The 16,634-nt window shown below is 45.0% G+C and overlaps 1 protein-coding gene across 1 annotated transcript in view; it reads right to left on the reverse strand.

Moving 5' to 3' along the window:
• Nucleotides 1–16,634, reverse strand: part of nhsa (Nance-Horan syndrome a (congenital cataracts and dental anomalies)) — a 55,367-nt gene continuing 38,733 nt past the window's right edge. Inside the window, exons 2-10 of the mRNA XM_062423891.1 lie at nt 10,297–10,449; nt 9,005–9,138; nt 8,741–8,788; nt 8,290–8,358; nt 6,149–6,341; nt 4,624–4,755; nt 1,221–4,043; nt 757–880; nt 1–676 (exon numbers count right to left, since the gene is read on the reverse strand). Of these exons, the coding sequence (XP_062279875.1) occupies nt 46–676; nt 757–880; nt 1,221–4,043; nt 4,624–4,755; nt 6,149–6,341; nt 8,290–8,358; nt 8,741–8,788; nt 9,005–9,138; nt 10,297–10,449 (4,307 nt within the window). The 3' untranslated portion in view covers nt 1–45. The remainder of the gene's footprint in view (nt 677–756; nt 881–1,220; nt 4,044–4,623; nt 4,756–6,148; nt 6,342–8,289; nt 8,359–8,740; nt 8,789–9,004; nt 9,139–10,296; nt 10,450–16,634) is intronic.

Raw genomic sequence — 16,634 nt, forward strand, 5'->3', positions numbered from 1 at the left:
ATTCTTTCCCCATACTGGACCACAGTTTGAGGTGGACCCTGTTTTCTACGTGGAGCCCTGTGATGAGCGGTCATCATGAGGGCTCCCATCTGAGTTCTCTGTCTCGCCCTCAGAGATTGCCTGCATGGGCGCTGAGAACAGTCTGCTGCGCATACCGTAGCGGCTGCTGTTGGCGGGCGGGGGGATTCTGGAGCGGCCCTGCCTGGAGGCAGCAGACATATGGAAGGATTTCAGGGAGAAGCCCTCTGCGTTGGCTTTGGGGTAGGGGCTGGAGATATGATCTGGTCCTGATTGATCCTGCTGCTGCTGTAGAGGGGAGGCAGGCTCCTCGGTTTGTTTGGGTGACTCCAGCATGGAATCTCCTGAAGATTTGGGGGTGATGGGGCTCTTTAGGATCTCTGTAGCTGACATGCGGTAGCTAGAGTCAGAGCGGCTTCCCTTTTTAAGCAGCAGCAGCTTGAACTCCTCATTGGAGGTGCTGGACTTCTTTGCGTTCCTGTAGATGGGCCCAGAGACTCTCTGTAGGCCTGGTGGGGTCACAGCAGGCGGCGGTGTCACCACTGGGCTTGGGGAGCTCACAGTGCTGCTGGGTGGTGTGTTCCCCGATGCAGCACTGAGGCGGTTTCTCACACCCGTCTCGCTGGAATCCTTCCTTCCCAACACTTTCCTTTTGGACCTACGAAGAATAAGATATACGATTAAGAACCTCTGAAAACTTACAGCAAACACAAAGTACCTGTTTTAGAAATTGCTTACCTGTGTATCATAGCAAACAGGTCCTCAGTGGTCCGAGTTTTGTTGGGTGATAGAAACACACTGTCATCCTCTGGCTTTGACTCATCACTCAGCGGGGACATTATGTTATCACTGCGTGTAGAGTCTGTGGACAGAAACCAGGCAACAGTTTAATATAAAATTGTGTAAAATGCCAATCATCAAGATCGATAGTAAAACTATCCAGGAAATTGAAAAAAAGATGAGAGAAACGGCATTAGTCCTATTGTTCCTGTCCTGTTTATCATTTTGTGACCCCACAGATTTGTCATGAGACCCCTTGTACGGTGGTTGTGAACAACTCCTCAACACAATTTACAAAATCTGTATTATTGAACATCATGTGTCATCAACTTTTTTTTGCACCACCCATTTTTATATTAACAGTGTTTTTGGTGGTTGAAACTAACAAAACCGACAGAGAGACAGAGATTGACAGTCAATACCTTTACTGAAGTAATCCTCTGCCTCTGGTGTGGACTCCTCCCTGCCGTCCTGAGAGGCACTTTCGGCTGAAACACCTGATGACTCAGATTCTTCCTTGCTACCTTCATTACAGATTGGACTTGCTTGCAGCGTCTCAGACTGACCATCAGTAGCAGGCACTTTATCAAGACTGTTGGTTCTTTTGGGTGAACTGTGCAGAATAGAGGGAGGACTTGGTTTTATTTGACAAAGTTCTTCCTCTTCAGGCGTCTCAGATCTTTGCGGTTGTAAAGTCTCAGAATGCGAGCTGCATTCTGGTGTCTCCACTGACTCTCTGCACGTCTCTGCTTCGTGACTAGTGGATCTAGTCTCAGGGATTTCTGTCGGCGGCTCCCACTGCACTCTGAATGCGGTCACGCTCTCTAAAGGAGCCTCCCTCGTCTCACTCTGACATGCTACTCCTCCATCTTCGAGTTCTTCATTTGAGGTAAACACTGATTCACATGACTGCTTCGATGCCGTGTGATGTTGTTGTGAGTTGTGAAACAGTGGACTCCTCAGCTCTAATGGTTTACTGCTGGAAACGGTGCTAGTTAAGTTCACAGTGGGACATTTGAGTCTGGAGGCTGTTTCAGCATTGTGACTTCCTTCGTGCTCCTTGCTGATGGATCGGAGCTGGACTGAGTGCAGCACGGTGGGTGTGATGGACATAGGGGGGACGTTAAACACCTCTGAGTTATGAGGTGCCGCAGGTTTTGCTGACACTGCGTCTTTTTGCTGATTTTGGTGAGGAAATTGTAATGGAGTCCTGTAAGCTGGAACCTTGTTGCCGACACTATGAAGGGCACTTAAGTCGAGGTGGGAGGGAGGGATGATCGGCAACTCCAGGTCTCTCTTGGAAGTGGCTCCATCCTTACAAGACAGCGACGAAAGAGATGACTTCCTCTCTGGGACTTTGGGCTTCCTCTTGCCACTGGCAGGTGACAGCGGCCCGGGAAAGAAGGCGGAGGGGAATGAGGAGGTGGGGGTTTCTGACTGACTGGAGTAGCCGCTGGAAGGGCTGGCCAGACCTGCTAGTTTGTCTGGGGACCCTAGCTTGAACTCGCCCTCCACTGATGGAAGTGAAGGTGTGGTGGCCCTGGAGTCAGACTGCGATGTCTGAGACTCAGAGCTTTCTTGCGACTTGATGCATTCGATAACAGTCGTACCCGTCGCCGTGCTGGAGTTCGACAAAGATCGGTAAGGATCGTTGGATTTTAAATCATTCAGGAGCCACAGATCTGCATAGTCTGACTGCACAACCCCCTCGTCTTTGAATGAATGTGCATCTGTGGAGCTGAACACGCCTAAGTCAGGTAGATCGACCGAGCCCTCGACCCCCCAGATCCTGAGAGGCTCTCTGACTAGTGAAGAGTTTTCTAAATGACCTGGAAGGCCAGACAATGCCACATGCAGTTTCCTCTCCTTGGAAGACAGTGGGAGCTGCTGCCCACAGGTAATCTTTGGTTCTTTCTTGTCGTGGATGTTTCCGTCACTGCATATTTTCCTCAAGGATGAACTCCTTTTAGGAGGAGACGGCTTTGCCTTTGGTTTCCTTAAAGAGAGGCAGCGTCTCCCAAAAGTCATGTGGCGACTCATTTCAGACAGGCCACAGTCAGAGCCGGGGGGTGCATAGTTATAAGTGAAGCTTCTGCTACCTTTAAGACCGCAGTCAAAGTGCATGGAAGTGTAGTAGCCTTCAGTGTCTACAGAGTAGTGTGAGACGGTGTCTGCTTTCTCCGACATTGGCTTGTCAGAGAAGCTGCTCTCACAGGTGGCCATACTGGTGTAGCTGGGGCAGCCCAAGCTGCTCTCAGCCTCTCTGCTCGGCTCAGGGCTGAAGTCCTGTGGGCGAGGAGGGTCCGGGTGAGGGTAGTTCCACTCGTCGACGGGAGTACTGACCCCTACTTCCTCTAATATGTCCATAGCTGTGGAGGAGAAAGAGCCTGCCCGCTGGGTCCGTAGGCCATGGTAGTGGTCCAACATGAAGCTGCTCTGGTCATCGTGGGTGTGAGTGGCAGTGTTCAAGGAGAGCTCAGAGTCACAGTGTGAGGAGCCGGTGAGTGGTGGAGAAGCTGCCGGGGGGATCGTTTCTGAGGTCTGGGAGGGGCAGGTAGAGCTGCTCCCGCTCCAGTTCCCACTAGAAGACTGGTGGTCTTCTTTATGGTCCATCTGGCCTACTAGCACCCCTGCAGCAGAGACAGAGTGTACTGGGCTACTGAAGGTGTCAGAACTGGATGATATGTCACAGCTGCCCAGGTCGACCTTCCTGGGCAGCTGTGATCGGGTTCTCTCTATCCAGCTGCGCTCCGGACTCACCGAGAGCTGCGTGTACTTCAGGCTCCCCAGCTGACGGCCGGACATGGCCTGATCATCCGTGCTCTCCCCTTCATCTTTCAGAATCCGTTCCCCAGGTCCAGGCAAGAAGTCCTCGGTGTCAAAAGGGGACAGCTCCTCCTCATCATCGCTGTCATTGTGGCCGTTGCCCATCATCCGGCTCCCGTCTCGGGGCAGGCTGCGAGAGCGCAGGCGTGCGCCTACGGAGGCAGTGAACATGGCGTCAGAGCTGTCCTGCAGAGAGGAGATGTTGCCTGCAGAGTAGGAGAGGGAAAACGGGGCTCCTTGGCCTCGCTGGGCCCTAATCCTCCTCCGAGACGGGCCTCCTGATATCAAAAATTCTTCTGTCTGGCAACCTGAGTCTCTGGTGTTGAGATGGCTGGCCAGCTCCTCGTTGGAGGGAGTGATATCTGTGCTGGCATGAACTATCACGGTCCGTTCTCTGGAACCAGGAGAGTCATCGGAGTCTGAGAGAAGAAAGAAGAATGTGGAACAAAAGCATGAGATGAGCACACTTTATTGCTCTTTATAGCGTGTTTCTTACTCATATTTCTCTACCTTATTGTGTTGGTCACAATAAAAAAAACATTAAAACTTTATTTTTGTGAGGGTTTACGCTGTTGAAAATTAATTACATCATCCCTGGTTTGAGTCTAACTTTTGTTGCATGTGACTGGACATCTTTCGCGCCCCTCACTTCCTTTCTTCACTCTACGGTTGCTTGTCTAATAGAAGCTGAAAATGGCCAAAATAAGTACAAAGGAACAAAGAAAGACTTAAATATGCCTCAAATCGTGAGTTGATGTCTTTCAAATTCATGCTGACATCATAGCGATGCTCTTCTACATTATACTTACCTTGTAATAGCCCACACAAAACCATTCTTTTGTTTAAGTGACACCATGGGAAAAACATAACAGCAAATCCACTATCATCAATGTTATCTTCATTTTACTTGAACAGCAGCAGGCTGAATTAAAAGCTGAAGTAAAAAATAAGTTATTACGTGTGTATGTGACAGACAGGCAGACTCAATAAGTGACATACCTAAATCTTGTTGCACCTGTCTGGGAACGCCGGCGACAGTCCTCCGTCTCCTCAACTTCCTCCTCCTCTGAAGCACAGACTGTGAGTGAACGAGGGAGCAGCGCACACTAGCATCTCTGTCAAAGCCAACCCCTGCAACGGAGATGGGACATGTGAGGAATCTTTGTTTAGTGGCAACGGCAGCGATTCCTTCTTTAACTCTCACGCTGACTTGTAAAAGAAAAAAAAGAAGAAGAAGAAGAAAAAAAACTGCAACACTTGGCTCAACTGAATTAGATATACTATAAAAATAGCAGTCGAGAGTTGAGGACAAGTCTCTGATGGAGCCACAGAGTCTGAGTGTGCTTAATGTCTCTGGCTCCTGAATGATTTCAAATCCACATCATGAAATGTGTGACAGAGATAAAAACTCCTGTGAAGGTTTCTGCTTCCGTGTCCTTGATGTTTCCCCCTTGTTTTCCTGCCTCAACCCCCACCACACATTATGACTATCATGTGATAGCAGGTCAGGCCTTTTCAGCACCATAGCAATCGCTGGACTTTGCTTACAATGTGCATTTTTCTCTCGAATGTCTCTGACTCAGCCAGTGTTGGCGTACAACTCTGCTTTTCAGTCTATGCGAGCGGCGAGTAAATAACGTTGGGCAGGCCCTTTCAACAATTTGGACAGAACTAATTGGCATTCATGTCACAGCAACTTGCCTCTTTGCTATCGCAGGCACAAAGCATGCATGAGAAAGAAAGTTAACGGGAACACAAAGCATGACTTGCAAACTGACAGTGATTCTTCGTGGTAACATTAACGCCTTTCATAATGACAGAGTTTTACAATTGATAGCTCAATTTCCAAGATTATAGCAAATAAGTCATTGTTAGTCCTAATAAATATACAGTATTAATGAGGAGTGCCAAAACTCAGCAGTAAACAGGAGTCCCTGTGTGCAGCATGAGAAACACTGACTGTTAGCTTGTTAACACTGGCAGATACTACTGTATGTTAAACTTCAGTAAATGTTAAAGAAATAGCTTGACTTGTATTGCGGAAATATACTAGTTTATTTTTTACTGAGCGTTATAAGAGAAAATTGATACCACTCATTTCTGTCCATTAAATATGAAGCTACAACTAACAACTGGTTACCTTGTTTTAGCATAAAGGGTTAAAGCAGGGCGAAACAGCTAGCTAGGCTAAATCCAAACACACCTCTAGAGCTCACTACTTAACATGTTATATCTCAAATAACATTTTATACGTGATAAGATATATAACATGCTAATTTTTTTAACTAGCCGTTTCCCCTTGTTTCCAGTGTTTAGCTAACTGTCTCCTGGTTGCATCTTCATATTTACTATAATATACTTACTATTTATTCAAGAAAAAAAGAGCTAGACAGCTCATTTAGCTAAAGGAGAGAAAGAAATGACAAACTCTCCGAAGAAATAAGTTTGATAAACCTGCACCACAGCTTAAACCTGTCACAAAAAATAGATTCAGACAAAAAAACCTTGAGTGCTTTAAATTTACCGGTCACATTAATGGGGATGACACATGAGGTGATCACTTGGGAATGGCTTTTCATTCTTTCCTCTGGTGTGGGCAGCGGCAGAGCTTTAGACCAGTTAGTCTGCTTGTCCAGGGTGGATGGGTTGTTAGGGATGGGAAACTTAGACCGCTGACCTAGAGCCACCCCGTCAGAATCGGGGTCAGAGGGTGCAGCCTGTAACAGATGGATATTTGCATGGTTAGATTGTTATGGTTAGGCGGCATTACGTGGGAATGGTACAGCCGAGATTTTAAAACATGATCAAACTCTGCTCCTGAGAGGGAAATGTGCTGCTGCTGCGATTAAAGTCGGGAATTACGTTTGAATTGTAAAATGCTGAGTGTTTATCTGGGAAAGAGCAGAAGACTAGATGTGGAGATTAGTGTCTTATTAATCTGCAGCAAAGACTGCTTACTGTCTGAGCAGAGGTGAATCAATACTCAAATACACATCACCTTCCAGGAGCTGAGTTTCATGTTAAGACTCCATTAAGTAATGAAAATGAAAAGCATGCCTGAGAAACAGAGAGAAAGAGAGAGCGAATGGAAAGCACAAAAACATTCAAAGAACTTACTCAGTAAGTTGCATGCAAAAATCTAAATGCACAACGGACAAATGAAGAATTTAAAACATTTTGTACCTTCAATACAACTTAATAAGACTGACTGCCTGACTATATCCGTGCTTGGAAAAATGTCAGACCAATAAAAAACGTTTGGCACACACACACTGTACAGCACATGTAATGATAGATTCTGCTGTGAGAAAAAAGGAGACGTCTCCTTCATTCAACAACCGCTGCACGGGACATAAATGTGACAAACAATGTAAATAGTAATTTCCAGTCACAACATGCTGCTTTGGAAACTCTTAGGTCATGCTCTGACAATCTGTGGCACCTATCCCGAGTCTCCTGCATAATAACGACTCTCCGGAAATATTTGAGAGGAAATACTCGTTCCTCTGAGCGGCAGCTTCAGCATCAATCACTGCACAGTCCTCCCCTCTGAATACTCCACAAGTCCGGCTCCTTTTTTTCCGTGGGCCTCTTCGCACTTTCAAAACTTAAATACTTGCACATCCCCTATAACTTACGTCCCCGTGCTACTTGAAGTCTTGAAGTTAGGCTATAAGTTCTTACCTTGAGATTCCTACAGAGAGGCACATGTGAAACTGGGAGTGCTTCTCAGGCTCAACTGGTTCCCACCTCCACGACCCTGCAACCTCCCACCCCCCATTAAAAGCCAGCTCTTGAGCTTTTGTGCTCTCTGTTCCCAGCAGACCAATGAGACCCTTACAAAACACTGGCCACAAAAGAAACCGGTTTCCTTGGAAACTTCTTCCAACTAGTAGGAAAAAAAAATCAAAGGGAGAGCGTTTACAGCTGATTTGTCTCGAGAAGTGAAAGGCGGTTTTAGGAGTGTCTGAGAGGATGGATGTGCGAGACGAAAGAGTGGAGAATGGGTAAAGAAAGAAAGGGACGGTGAAGGACAGTAGGGAAGAGTGGACACTCACAGGATGAGAGGAAAGGAGAGGAGGAGGGGGAAAAAAAGGAGTGGCAGTGTTTAGGCCTGTCCAAATGCTCATTTTTTTTACAGCGAGCATGGAGCGTGATACATTTAGTGAAAAAACAGCAGTTTAGTTTTTAGAGGGAGAAACATGAGGCTGTCAGCTCTTTCGGGGAAGGGTGCAGTGAAGAAACCGCAGCACAGAGGGATCATGGGTAATCACAGGCGTAAGTTTGGAGAAGTCAACCCTATCATTAGAGAAACCCTGGCTGCTGGGCGGCTGTGACTGTGGCCCTCACACACACATTCCTCACATACTGAGAGCTCAAAGCCCCGGCCCTTCACATGAGCTCCAACAACAACAACAGAACGTAATTGAGTGACGCGTCGGCGTGGTTGAAACTTTAAGGCGGTGCTTTCTTTTAGTTTTGGGACTGTACTAGCACATGTTTATAACTGGGTGGAGCACTGCTGGATGAGAAGCTGCATTGAGGAGGCATGCATTTAAAAAGATATTCATGATGTAAATTAGAAGGTGTCAGGTAAGGAGTTGTGAGACAGTGAGTTAGGAGGAACACACAGGAGTGAGGAGGAAGGAAGGAGTGGGGGGGGACCAGTACCTTTCTGCTCCAGGGAGTGAAGCGGCAACATTCGGTAGGGGAGGAGGAGCGAGTGGTGTCAAACTGAATTAAAGGGCAAAGGAAAAAAAAAAGGAAAAAAAAAAAGAAGGACAACAGAAATGGCAAAAATGAACATGGGGATATCTGACATGAACATACACACAAACACACAAACAAACAAAAAACACAACACTGGGGTAACTTTGTGTGGAGGGATATGTGGACTGTGAAATACATGTGAGGCAGGTTGGTGAGCTGAAAACCTCTTGAATGATTTATGCTACATGTATTCTCAGCGTGTGGATCTATGAAACATAAAGTTGATTAAATGAATATATATATATATATATATATATATATATATATATATATATATATATACAACCATGCTCTTCACAGACAACATGAGACAACATTATCAACACAGTCCACTTCCCCTCTTTACCTGCGTTTGTGCTAACTGTGTTGTAGCATCTCTAACAAGCCTCTCTGGCTGCTGGGAGGAAGACATGTGGATTTCACTTGCATCAAAATATAAGCACGTTTTTTTTGTCCATCAAAGAACCAATTCCATTAAAAAAATATATAATAACTTACAGTCTGCTGATTGAATTTAATGCTCTTCCAAAATATCATAATAAATATAATGTAAAACATGGAGAAGAGAAGCTGTGAGTATCTAAAGACAGTATAATGCTGCTCATCTTACCGTTTTCAAATTTCCGCTTTTCTTCTTTTGCCTCTGGATGGTGTTTGGGGAGGGGTACATGGGCATCGGGGGCACAGCCGAGATGGAGATGGTGACTCTGCGTTCCCTGCTACCTGATCGTCTCTGCTGGTGATCTGTGACAAGATAGCAATTAAAGCAACTGAAGACGCACTGTGCGTAAACTCCACAAATACTCACACACATATGGGGCAAAGATAAAAGGTTTTTGGAAATCTATTTAAACATAAATTGGAGAAAGAAGGAAATCCATCACAAAAATAAAGAAGCTGGACACAATAGGATACAAAGCAATCAATGTAAAAGGCCTGCAAATCTGACTTTGTGAAGCTTTTAATGTTCAGTCATTGAGTCAGAGCAATACAGATGAAGTCTGTGTAGTTAGCAGTGTTATATTGGATTGCATTAAAGTGTGTACGTGCATTTGTTCACCCATGAGATTGACAAACTTCTTTTTTTTTAAAGAGCAAATCAATGTAGCAGAACCAGAAATGTTGTCTTTTTTGTTCTAAGCGTTCTTCTTGCTTGCAAAAAGCTGATGCCTACATTTCTCACAAAACATCTCGACTACTAACAGTAGGCTTGGAGATTCGGTGTGTCATACTATAATAGTGGCTAACGTAGCCTTGAGCTGCTAGCCTTAAGCAGAGATTAGGAGTGAGCTACAGAGATCTGGTAAATTCCTTTTAACCCCACACACCCAGATTTTAGTTACTTTCTTTTTTTATCACTATAAAGTCTTCAGCCCCAACTGACATCACCTGAGGCAATTTATCAGACTTTGTGCAACTCCTTCTAGAGCCACAAAAGGCTGTATACATATGCAATAATAAAACCAGTGCACCTTTCCTTTAATGAATTTCTCCGTTGATCTTTTTGATACTCAAAAATTAACTAAAAGCTCACAAAATATGATTAATTATAGTGCTATTGTTCTGTATTGTACAGGTGTTCATATATTTGTGTTCACCCCTATAAGTGCACATTTATATTGTGTGTCATCGACCGGTTCACACTCGAATCATCTTACATCTGGTGTGCAGTTGCAACATATGTCCACTAGGGGGCATAATGATACCAGAATGACAGACTTCCAAAAAAGCAGAGGCAGACAGTTATGGTGGGAATATCTCAGAGCTGACTTTTGAAATAATGTAAAACAAAAAGAGGATGCTTTTGAATGAAAATCTGAAATGAATAATGGACAGAAGGATTAATTAGAAAGAAGAAAAACAGCAGATGATGTGGTCAGCTGGGGTGTCATAGGGCCTCACCTTGGTGCAGGGCCCACAGGCTGAAGCTGGCTTCCCTGTGGAGCTCTTCTACGCATGCTGGCCGTGTGGATGGGTGGAAAATGTTCCTCTGCTGGTGCCAGGGAGCTTGGTAGTACGTCGTCAGCTTACTCTCCACATCCAGGTTCGACACCGCTGTGAGAGGGATGGACCCGGTGAGACATACGCTCACATACAACTCTACAAGAGCTACAATACACACAATTTACACTTCAATTGCTCTTTAATATCTTTCTTGATAAATGAGGTACGGCACATGGCAGGAGTTGTAGTGGAAAGGCGACTCGCTTTCATCACAAGCTGCAGCCTACTGGGCTCCACAGGTTCTGCTAAGGAAAGCTTTAAATTTCCACTCTGGCATATTTGTGGTGATAGGCTGGTTAGGATCATTAAGGTGAAAAGTCTCAACAGTCTGAGCTCGCCAGCCTCAAAAAAATTGTAACTAATGAGATTTCCATTACGGCAACATCGTGGTGCCATGAGAGCAGATGAGATGGTTAACAAATCTTTTGGGATCTGAAGTCGAGATGAAATACCAGACTCAAGTTAGGAGCCAAATCCCGACAGAAGAAAGCTGGATAATCAGATCCAAAGTTAACAGGACAATAGCCTTTTTACTAATGCAATGCTATTAACTGCAGCCACACAATAGGGTATTACTGCAACCTGACACCGTGACTTTCAGCCTCTAAACATTGACCAGTACCTGGAGTAATCTCTCCGCTCCCCCTCACACCCCTCCTCGGTTTACAGAGAGGGAGATGCTCAGCTCTCAAGTTACACATAATGTATGGAAGGACTGGACGAAGGTGAGACGTTTAGATATAAAAAAGAGCTGTTTTGTCTTTATGTTGCTTGTATGGATTTTGACTGCTTAAAATGAAAGAAAGATGTATAGACTATGTTATAGCAAAAAATAACAGGAGTAAAGAATGATCAGAAATCATGTGGCTGTTGATACTGGCGTCCACAAGGAAATGAAACTCCTCCCCATCTAAGGAAAATGTTGCTGATTAGCATTGCAAAGCCTTTGCTTTACCAGACAAGCACATCTGTCAGTCTTCTCCTACCTGGCTGACATTAGTGGGTTTCTCCTTGACCTGGCAGCTTTAGTGAAACACTCTGAGTCTGACCTCCATGTCTGCTGTGAGGCAGCTTTGGCAGACCAGGCTCCAAGTTTCCTTTGTAATGCAGCCAGAAGCCAACTCCAGTCTCTTTCACTCAAAACAGACAAATTTAACTGCTGATCACTGCTAACAAAGGCCTGGAAGGCCGAGCGCAGCTTTAATCTGAAGCTCGGCCTGCTGCTGATCAAACTGCTGCATATGTTCAGAGGATTTTCTGGCAGCTCAACTGCTGTGAATTCTCTGACAAGTCCTTTCCAAGAAACGTGGTGCCACGCAATCCCCACGAGAGGGAATTTGTTTATCTGTTATCCAGGGACAATATGAGGTTTTCCATAAAACACCCCAGAGTGATCTAAAAGCCCTCTGCGGTGACCTCGTTGACCTTAAAAAAATGAGCTCTGTGCTTCGTCTCCTGCTCAGCTGTGGATGCTGGAGGTGAACTCATCAAAGAGAAGATTTACATATGTGGAGCGACAGTGCTTTTTCTTGCTGTATAATAATGAAAATGTTTTATTCCAGCCAGTCATTACTCACTGTCAGCCATGTTATTTTGACATGGTGTTTTGACTATGTGAACAGGGCAGAAATAGACTCTAACAGATGAGCTACACAAAAAAGATAATGTACATTGTGTTAATTACTACATATTCGAGGTGCTGTTAGGTGTATTTCTGAACTTTGGACAGAGCCAGACTAGCTGTTTTCCTGCTTCTAGTCTTTATCCTAAGCTAAGCTCACCACATCATGGGTCTGGCTACATAATAATCATAATTAGCTCACAGACATGACAGCAGTATCAATCTTCTCATCTCCTTCTAAGGAAGAACTACTACAGCTGTACCTTTAATATTGTGATACTGCTTTCCACCATACTGCCCAACCCTTGTGACCATGCTTATACAGACATGTGACAAATTAAAGGTTAACTAACATACAGTGATTTAGCGAGGAGTTGGGCCACCTGAACAGCTTCAGTGCTTCCTGTGCCTCCTTCAAAGGATATGCCCCCATTTGGTGCTGTAATGATAGTGGTGGAGAACTGTCTGACATGCTGCTCCAACATTTTCCATAGATGTTCAGCTGGTTTGATCCCCATCATTTTCATACTCATGTCTCCTATGACAGCATCTCTTGTTTATTTCATTTATGTGGGTGTTTCTTTTAATTTGTTACCTGTCTGTTTCTCTGTGGCAAAAACATGACTGCACACACATCTGCTGAATTTCAAACTTGCCCAACATGACTGATTATACAGTATTTCTGCTGTGGATTGTAGTGAGATCTTAGTGAATAACCAGTGTTGAGCCCTCTGACACTGTTTGTCAGCCTCTCCCCTCCCTTCCTCCCTGCTGAGATATGAACTCCCGGCCCTGCTGTGACACCGTCGACGTCTCCACCAAACTGAAAACCCATTTGACAACAACAACAACAACATCTAGGGCACAGACTGCGCTCCGTATGCCTGCCACCATTCATCTTCCCCCGGCTAAAAAACACATCAGTGCTTCCATGCACGTCACTCATGGAAACCTCTGACTTTTATTTCAGTGAGTCTGTCAGCGTAGAACAAAGCGTGAGTGCACGAAAGGTCTCCAAAGAGGTTTTCATAGAGAAAGAATCCAGGTCCATATGGGGAAACCCTTTAATAGGAGAGCAGTGGTCAGCTGTTACCCCAAATGAGGCCAAAGAAAACACATCAGCCCTCAGTCATCTCATTGACCTCTTGGCAGCTTTCTGTTTCTTTCACAACCTCGTTGAGTGATCCTCAACACGGCCGTGCCGTGCCAAATGAGCCACATGGCCTCAGGTGAGAAGAAAAACAAGACTTTCATCTAAAACTTCTAAGATATGCTGACACTTTTCTGGATTTCCACTGTATGCTATTAGACTTTCTTCTAAGCAAGACTTCTCTCTAATCCTCTTCCACATTACTTATTTCTACTCAGAATCAGCCTGTGAACTTTCCTCATGAGGTGAATTCACGTAGTCTATTATCTACACCCTGACACTACCTATCAATCTCTCCTCTCCTCCTCCTCCTCCTCTTCATCTGCAGCAGGATCATACCCCCCCTCCACCCAATAACCTCACCGCTATCTGCACCGCCAGCAGCCCTGCAGGCCGGGAGAAGAAGAGGGGATGAAAGCCTGCATCCTCAGACTGCCTCTGCCTTGTAATTTACCCAGCATTGGCCCAGACAGGAGCCAAGCCAAAACCCCTTACACCCACACTCACACTCTCACACACCTACAATTTGCCAACGGCCTGGGAAAACACAGCCGCAAATGTCAATCATTAGGTCACACTTAGATAAGAAATACTTCTTGAACAGACAATGCAAGAATATCGTGGCAGTAACTTGGCGTCAGTTGCTGCAGCAGTATGAATAGCCGGGGTGCATTCATACTCTGTAACGCAGGTTAAACTAAGCGAATGCCTCCGACACAAGCCTGAGGAGAAGAGGGCGCTTTCATCTTACAACGCTCGAACAAAGCGCGGGCATGTTTGTTTAACCGCTGCGGTCGAAGCAGCAAGTTGTGCATGCAGAGCAAAACGTAATGGGAGGTACACGCAGGCTCAGTTAAAGCCCCAGTAAATTATACAGTACCTTGGGATGTGAGCACGAGACAGCATCCTAAAGCCATGATGGAGTGGTGCGGTTTGAGTTCTGAGCATCAGCGAGACATGAAGTCAGTCAATGTCTCTCCCTCGAGTCACCTCAACTGGATCTCCCGCCGCATGTCCCTCATGTCTTTACAGTGACGTCCTCAGGCTCTCTACTGCCACACTGACCTACAGCTCTACCGGAACATCTGCTCACACTCCTCCCCCATGTCCCCTTCCTCACTCCAGACCCCCTCCCACACCCCTCCACACTCTCAAACATCAACCAGTGTGCTGGGTACAGATGGTCCAGCCAGGCCTTGACTTGGGCAGCCACTAATCTGTTTATGGTCTGCTACAGGAGAGTGTTAATCCAAACCGCTGAAACAACACTGACCGCTCAGCCCACAATGGAGGAACATGGCGGGTGTAGAGGAATGCCAAAAGATGTGCGGGACGATCGATATTTGAATTCTTTACTCAAATGTTTATGGTGTTCAAGTAGCAGAGTGTCAATGTGATTCAATGTCAGGATAAGAGATATCGAGGTCATATTCTATAAGATTCAAATCCAGCATTGTTCTTTAAATGAAATAAGAGTCGGTAGTGAACAAAAAAAAAAAGGCACAGTTTTCAGATGAAGAGCCAAATGTAGCACAAACAGCTGTGCAAAGGACTGAATGCAAGAATGAATGTGACTCACCTGAATCAAGCAAGAAACAACATGTAGCCAGGTAGTGATCAAATATCAGGGGAAAACACAAATCGAGAACTCAAATAGGGATCTGTTCACTATCCTTGAAGAAAACTCGGCCCTGAAAACAATCCCGCTGTTCCGCATTCATCGGTCAGCCGCTGAAGAAAGTCCCTTCTGAGGTCTGATAAGTAAAAACAAAAAAGAATAGAGTCCCTGTGCCGGTCAGCACAGAATAATATCCGTCTCCTCGGTAATCCGCTCTGAGCCCACATCCTAACCAGCTGATGCTGATGTAGCTGCTGCTGACCCGCTGCAGCAGATGGGGCAGAGGATTGTTTACGTTGAGAAGAAGGGCGAGGCTAAAGGCGGTGAGTAACACTGAAGGTAAACATAACTTTTGTTTGCTTAGTAGAAACCTCCACATGGTACCTTTAAACCATGATAGTGACTGCTAAGCACAATAAAATGCCCTAAAAATGCTACAGCGCCTCATCGATTTAAAAATGCATCAATCACATATTATGTCTCCTATTCAATCAGAAGTAAGCCTGCAACAAATGATTATTTTCATTAAGAATTAAAGGAGCACTCCACCGAAGTTTTGTTTAAAGTTCATAAAAAAGTATTGTGCAACCAGTGTCCTCTGTTGTGCTGGAGGAGCTTTCTGAAGTCTAAGAAAATAACCATGATGATCGGGGGGATTTTTTCATTTTGGCTTGGAGATTAGGAATTTATTACAGGAACTTACAAACTGGGAGTGTGGAGTTTGCAGTTGCAATGTGGGAAGTGTCTCAATATGGGAATCTGTTTCTCATATGTGCTCATACGGCCCCTTAACTTTATGGAAGTGCAATAACAATAACAATACAGAAATCAAACTGATTTGTTTATATTGTATTAAAGTACAGAGTGAAAACCGCTGATCACAATTTTCCCAAAGCCCAATGTGATGCCTTGAAGGCTGTTGTGAATGATCAACACTCCAAAACCCAAATATATTCAATTTGCTTTAATATAACAATATGACAGAGAAGCTGCAACTAGCTGATTATTCAACTGCATAAACAATCAAGTGACTAATCATTCTGGCACTGATTATAATTTCACAATTCACTAAGTGATTTCAATTTGCAATAGATTTGTCAAATCCAACTATGAATCAGGTTTTAATTGGACATAATAGAGGACCAAATATTTTCTCAGTCACTCAATGAGGATTGTGCTGACTGTGCTCATTTTGTCAGATTGAGTGCATCCTGGAGATTAAACAAGCTGAAGCTGAAGCTCATTTTATTGCAAGAAACTAGGACTCTTCCTTTCTTTCTCTCCTTCTATGAGCTGCATGTTTATGCCACCACACCTATTTAAATGGGCTCGCCCTCACCTCACCTGGGGCTTTGATGTGGGTAAGCAGGTGGGTCCGGTGACCTCTGTTTGGAATGTGATGCTGGGAACCAGGAGGCCCACAGGGGGCTAAATGAGCCATTGTTGCAGCCTGATGCTGCTCTTAGCTGCCTGCAGGTACCACAGCAAAGGGCTGTTAGGCTGTAATCAAGCCACTGGTTTGCTTCCTGAAGTGCTTTACTGTCCCTCAACACCAGTCATTTAATTACCTAGTTCAGAAATGAAAAATAGCTCCATTTTCGACAGCGGACACTATTTACGGTCTCGTAAACTGTGTGAGATTCTGATTCTCACTCTTTAATTGAATATAGTGCAGCTTTTGTGTTAAAGTATGACATCACCTCTGCAAGATAAGTAATGCAGGTGTGTGAAATTGCTCTTGTTTAATTGCTGTGCGCTAGAGTCTGCTTGTATTTCCTGACTTGAGGTCACAGCGTCAGCGCACGCTGCCAATGCCCACACACGTAAAACTTGTCTGGTGGTGGAAT

Source organism: Scomber scombrus, chromosome 8 (genome assembly GCF_963691925.1).
Source record: "Scomber scombrus chromosome 8, fScoSco1.1, whole genome shotgun sequence".
NCBI lineage: Eukaryota > Metazoa > Chordata > Actinopteri > Scombriformes > Scombridae > Scomber > Scomber scombrus.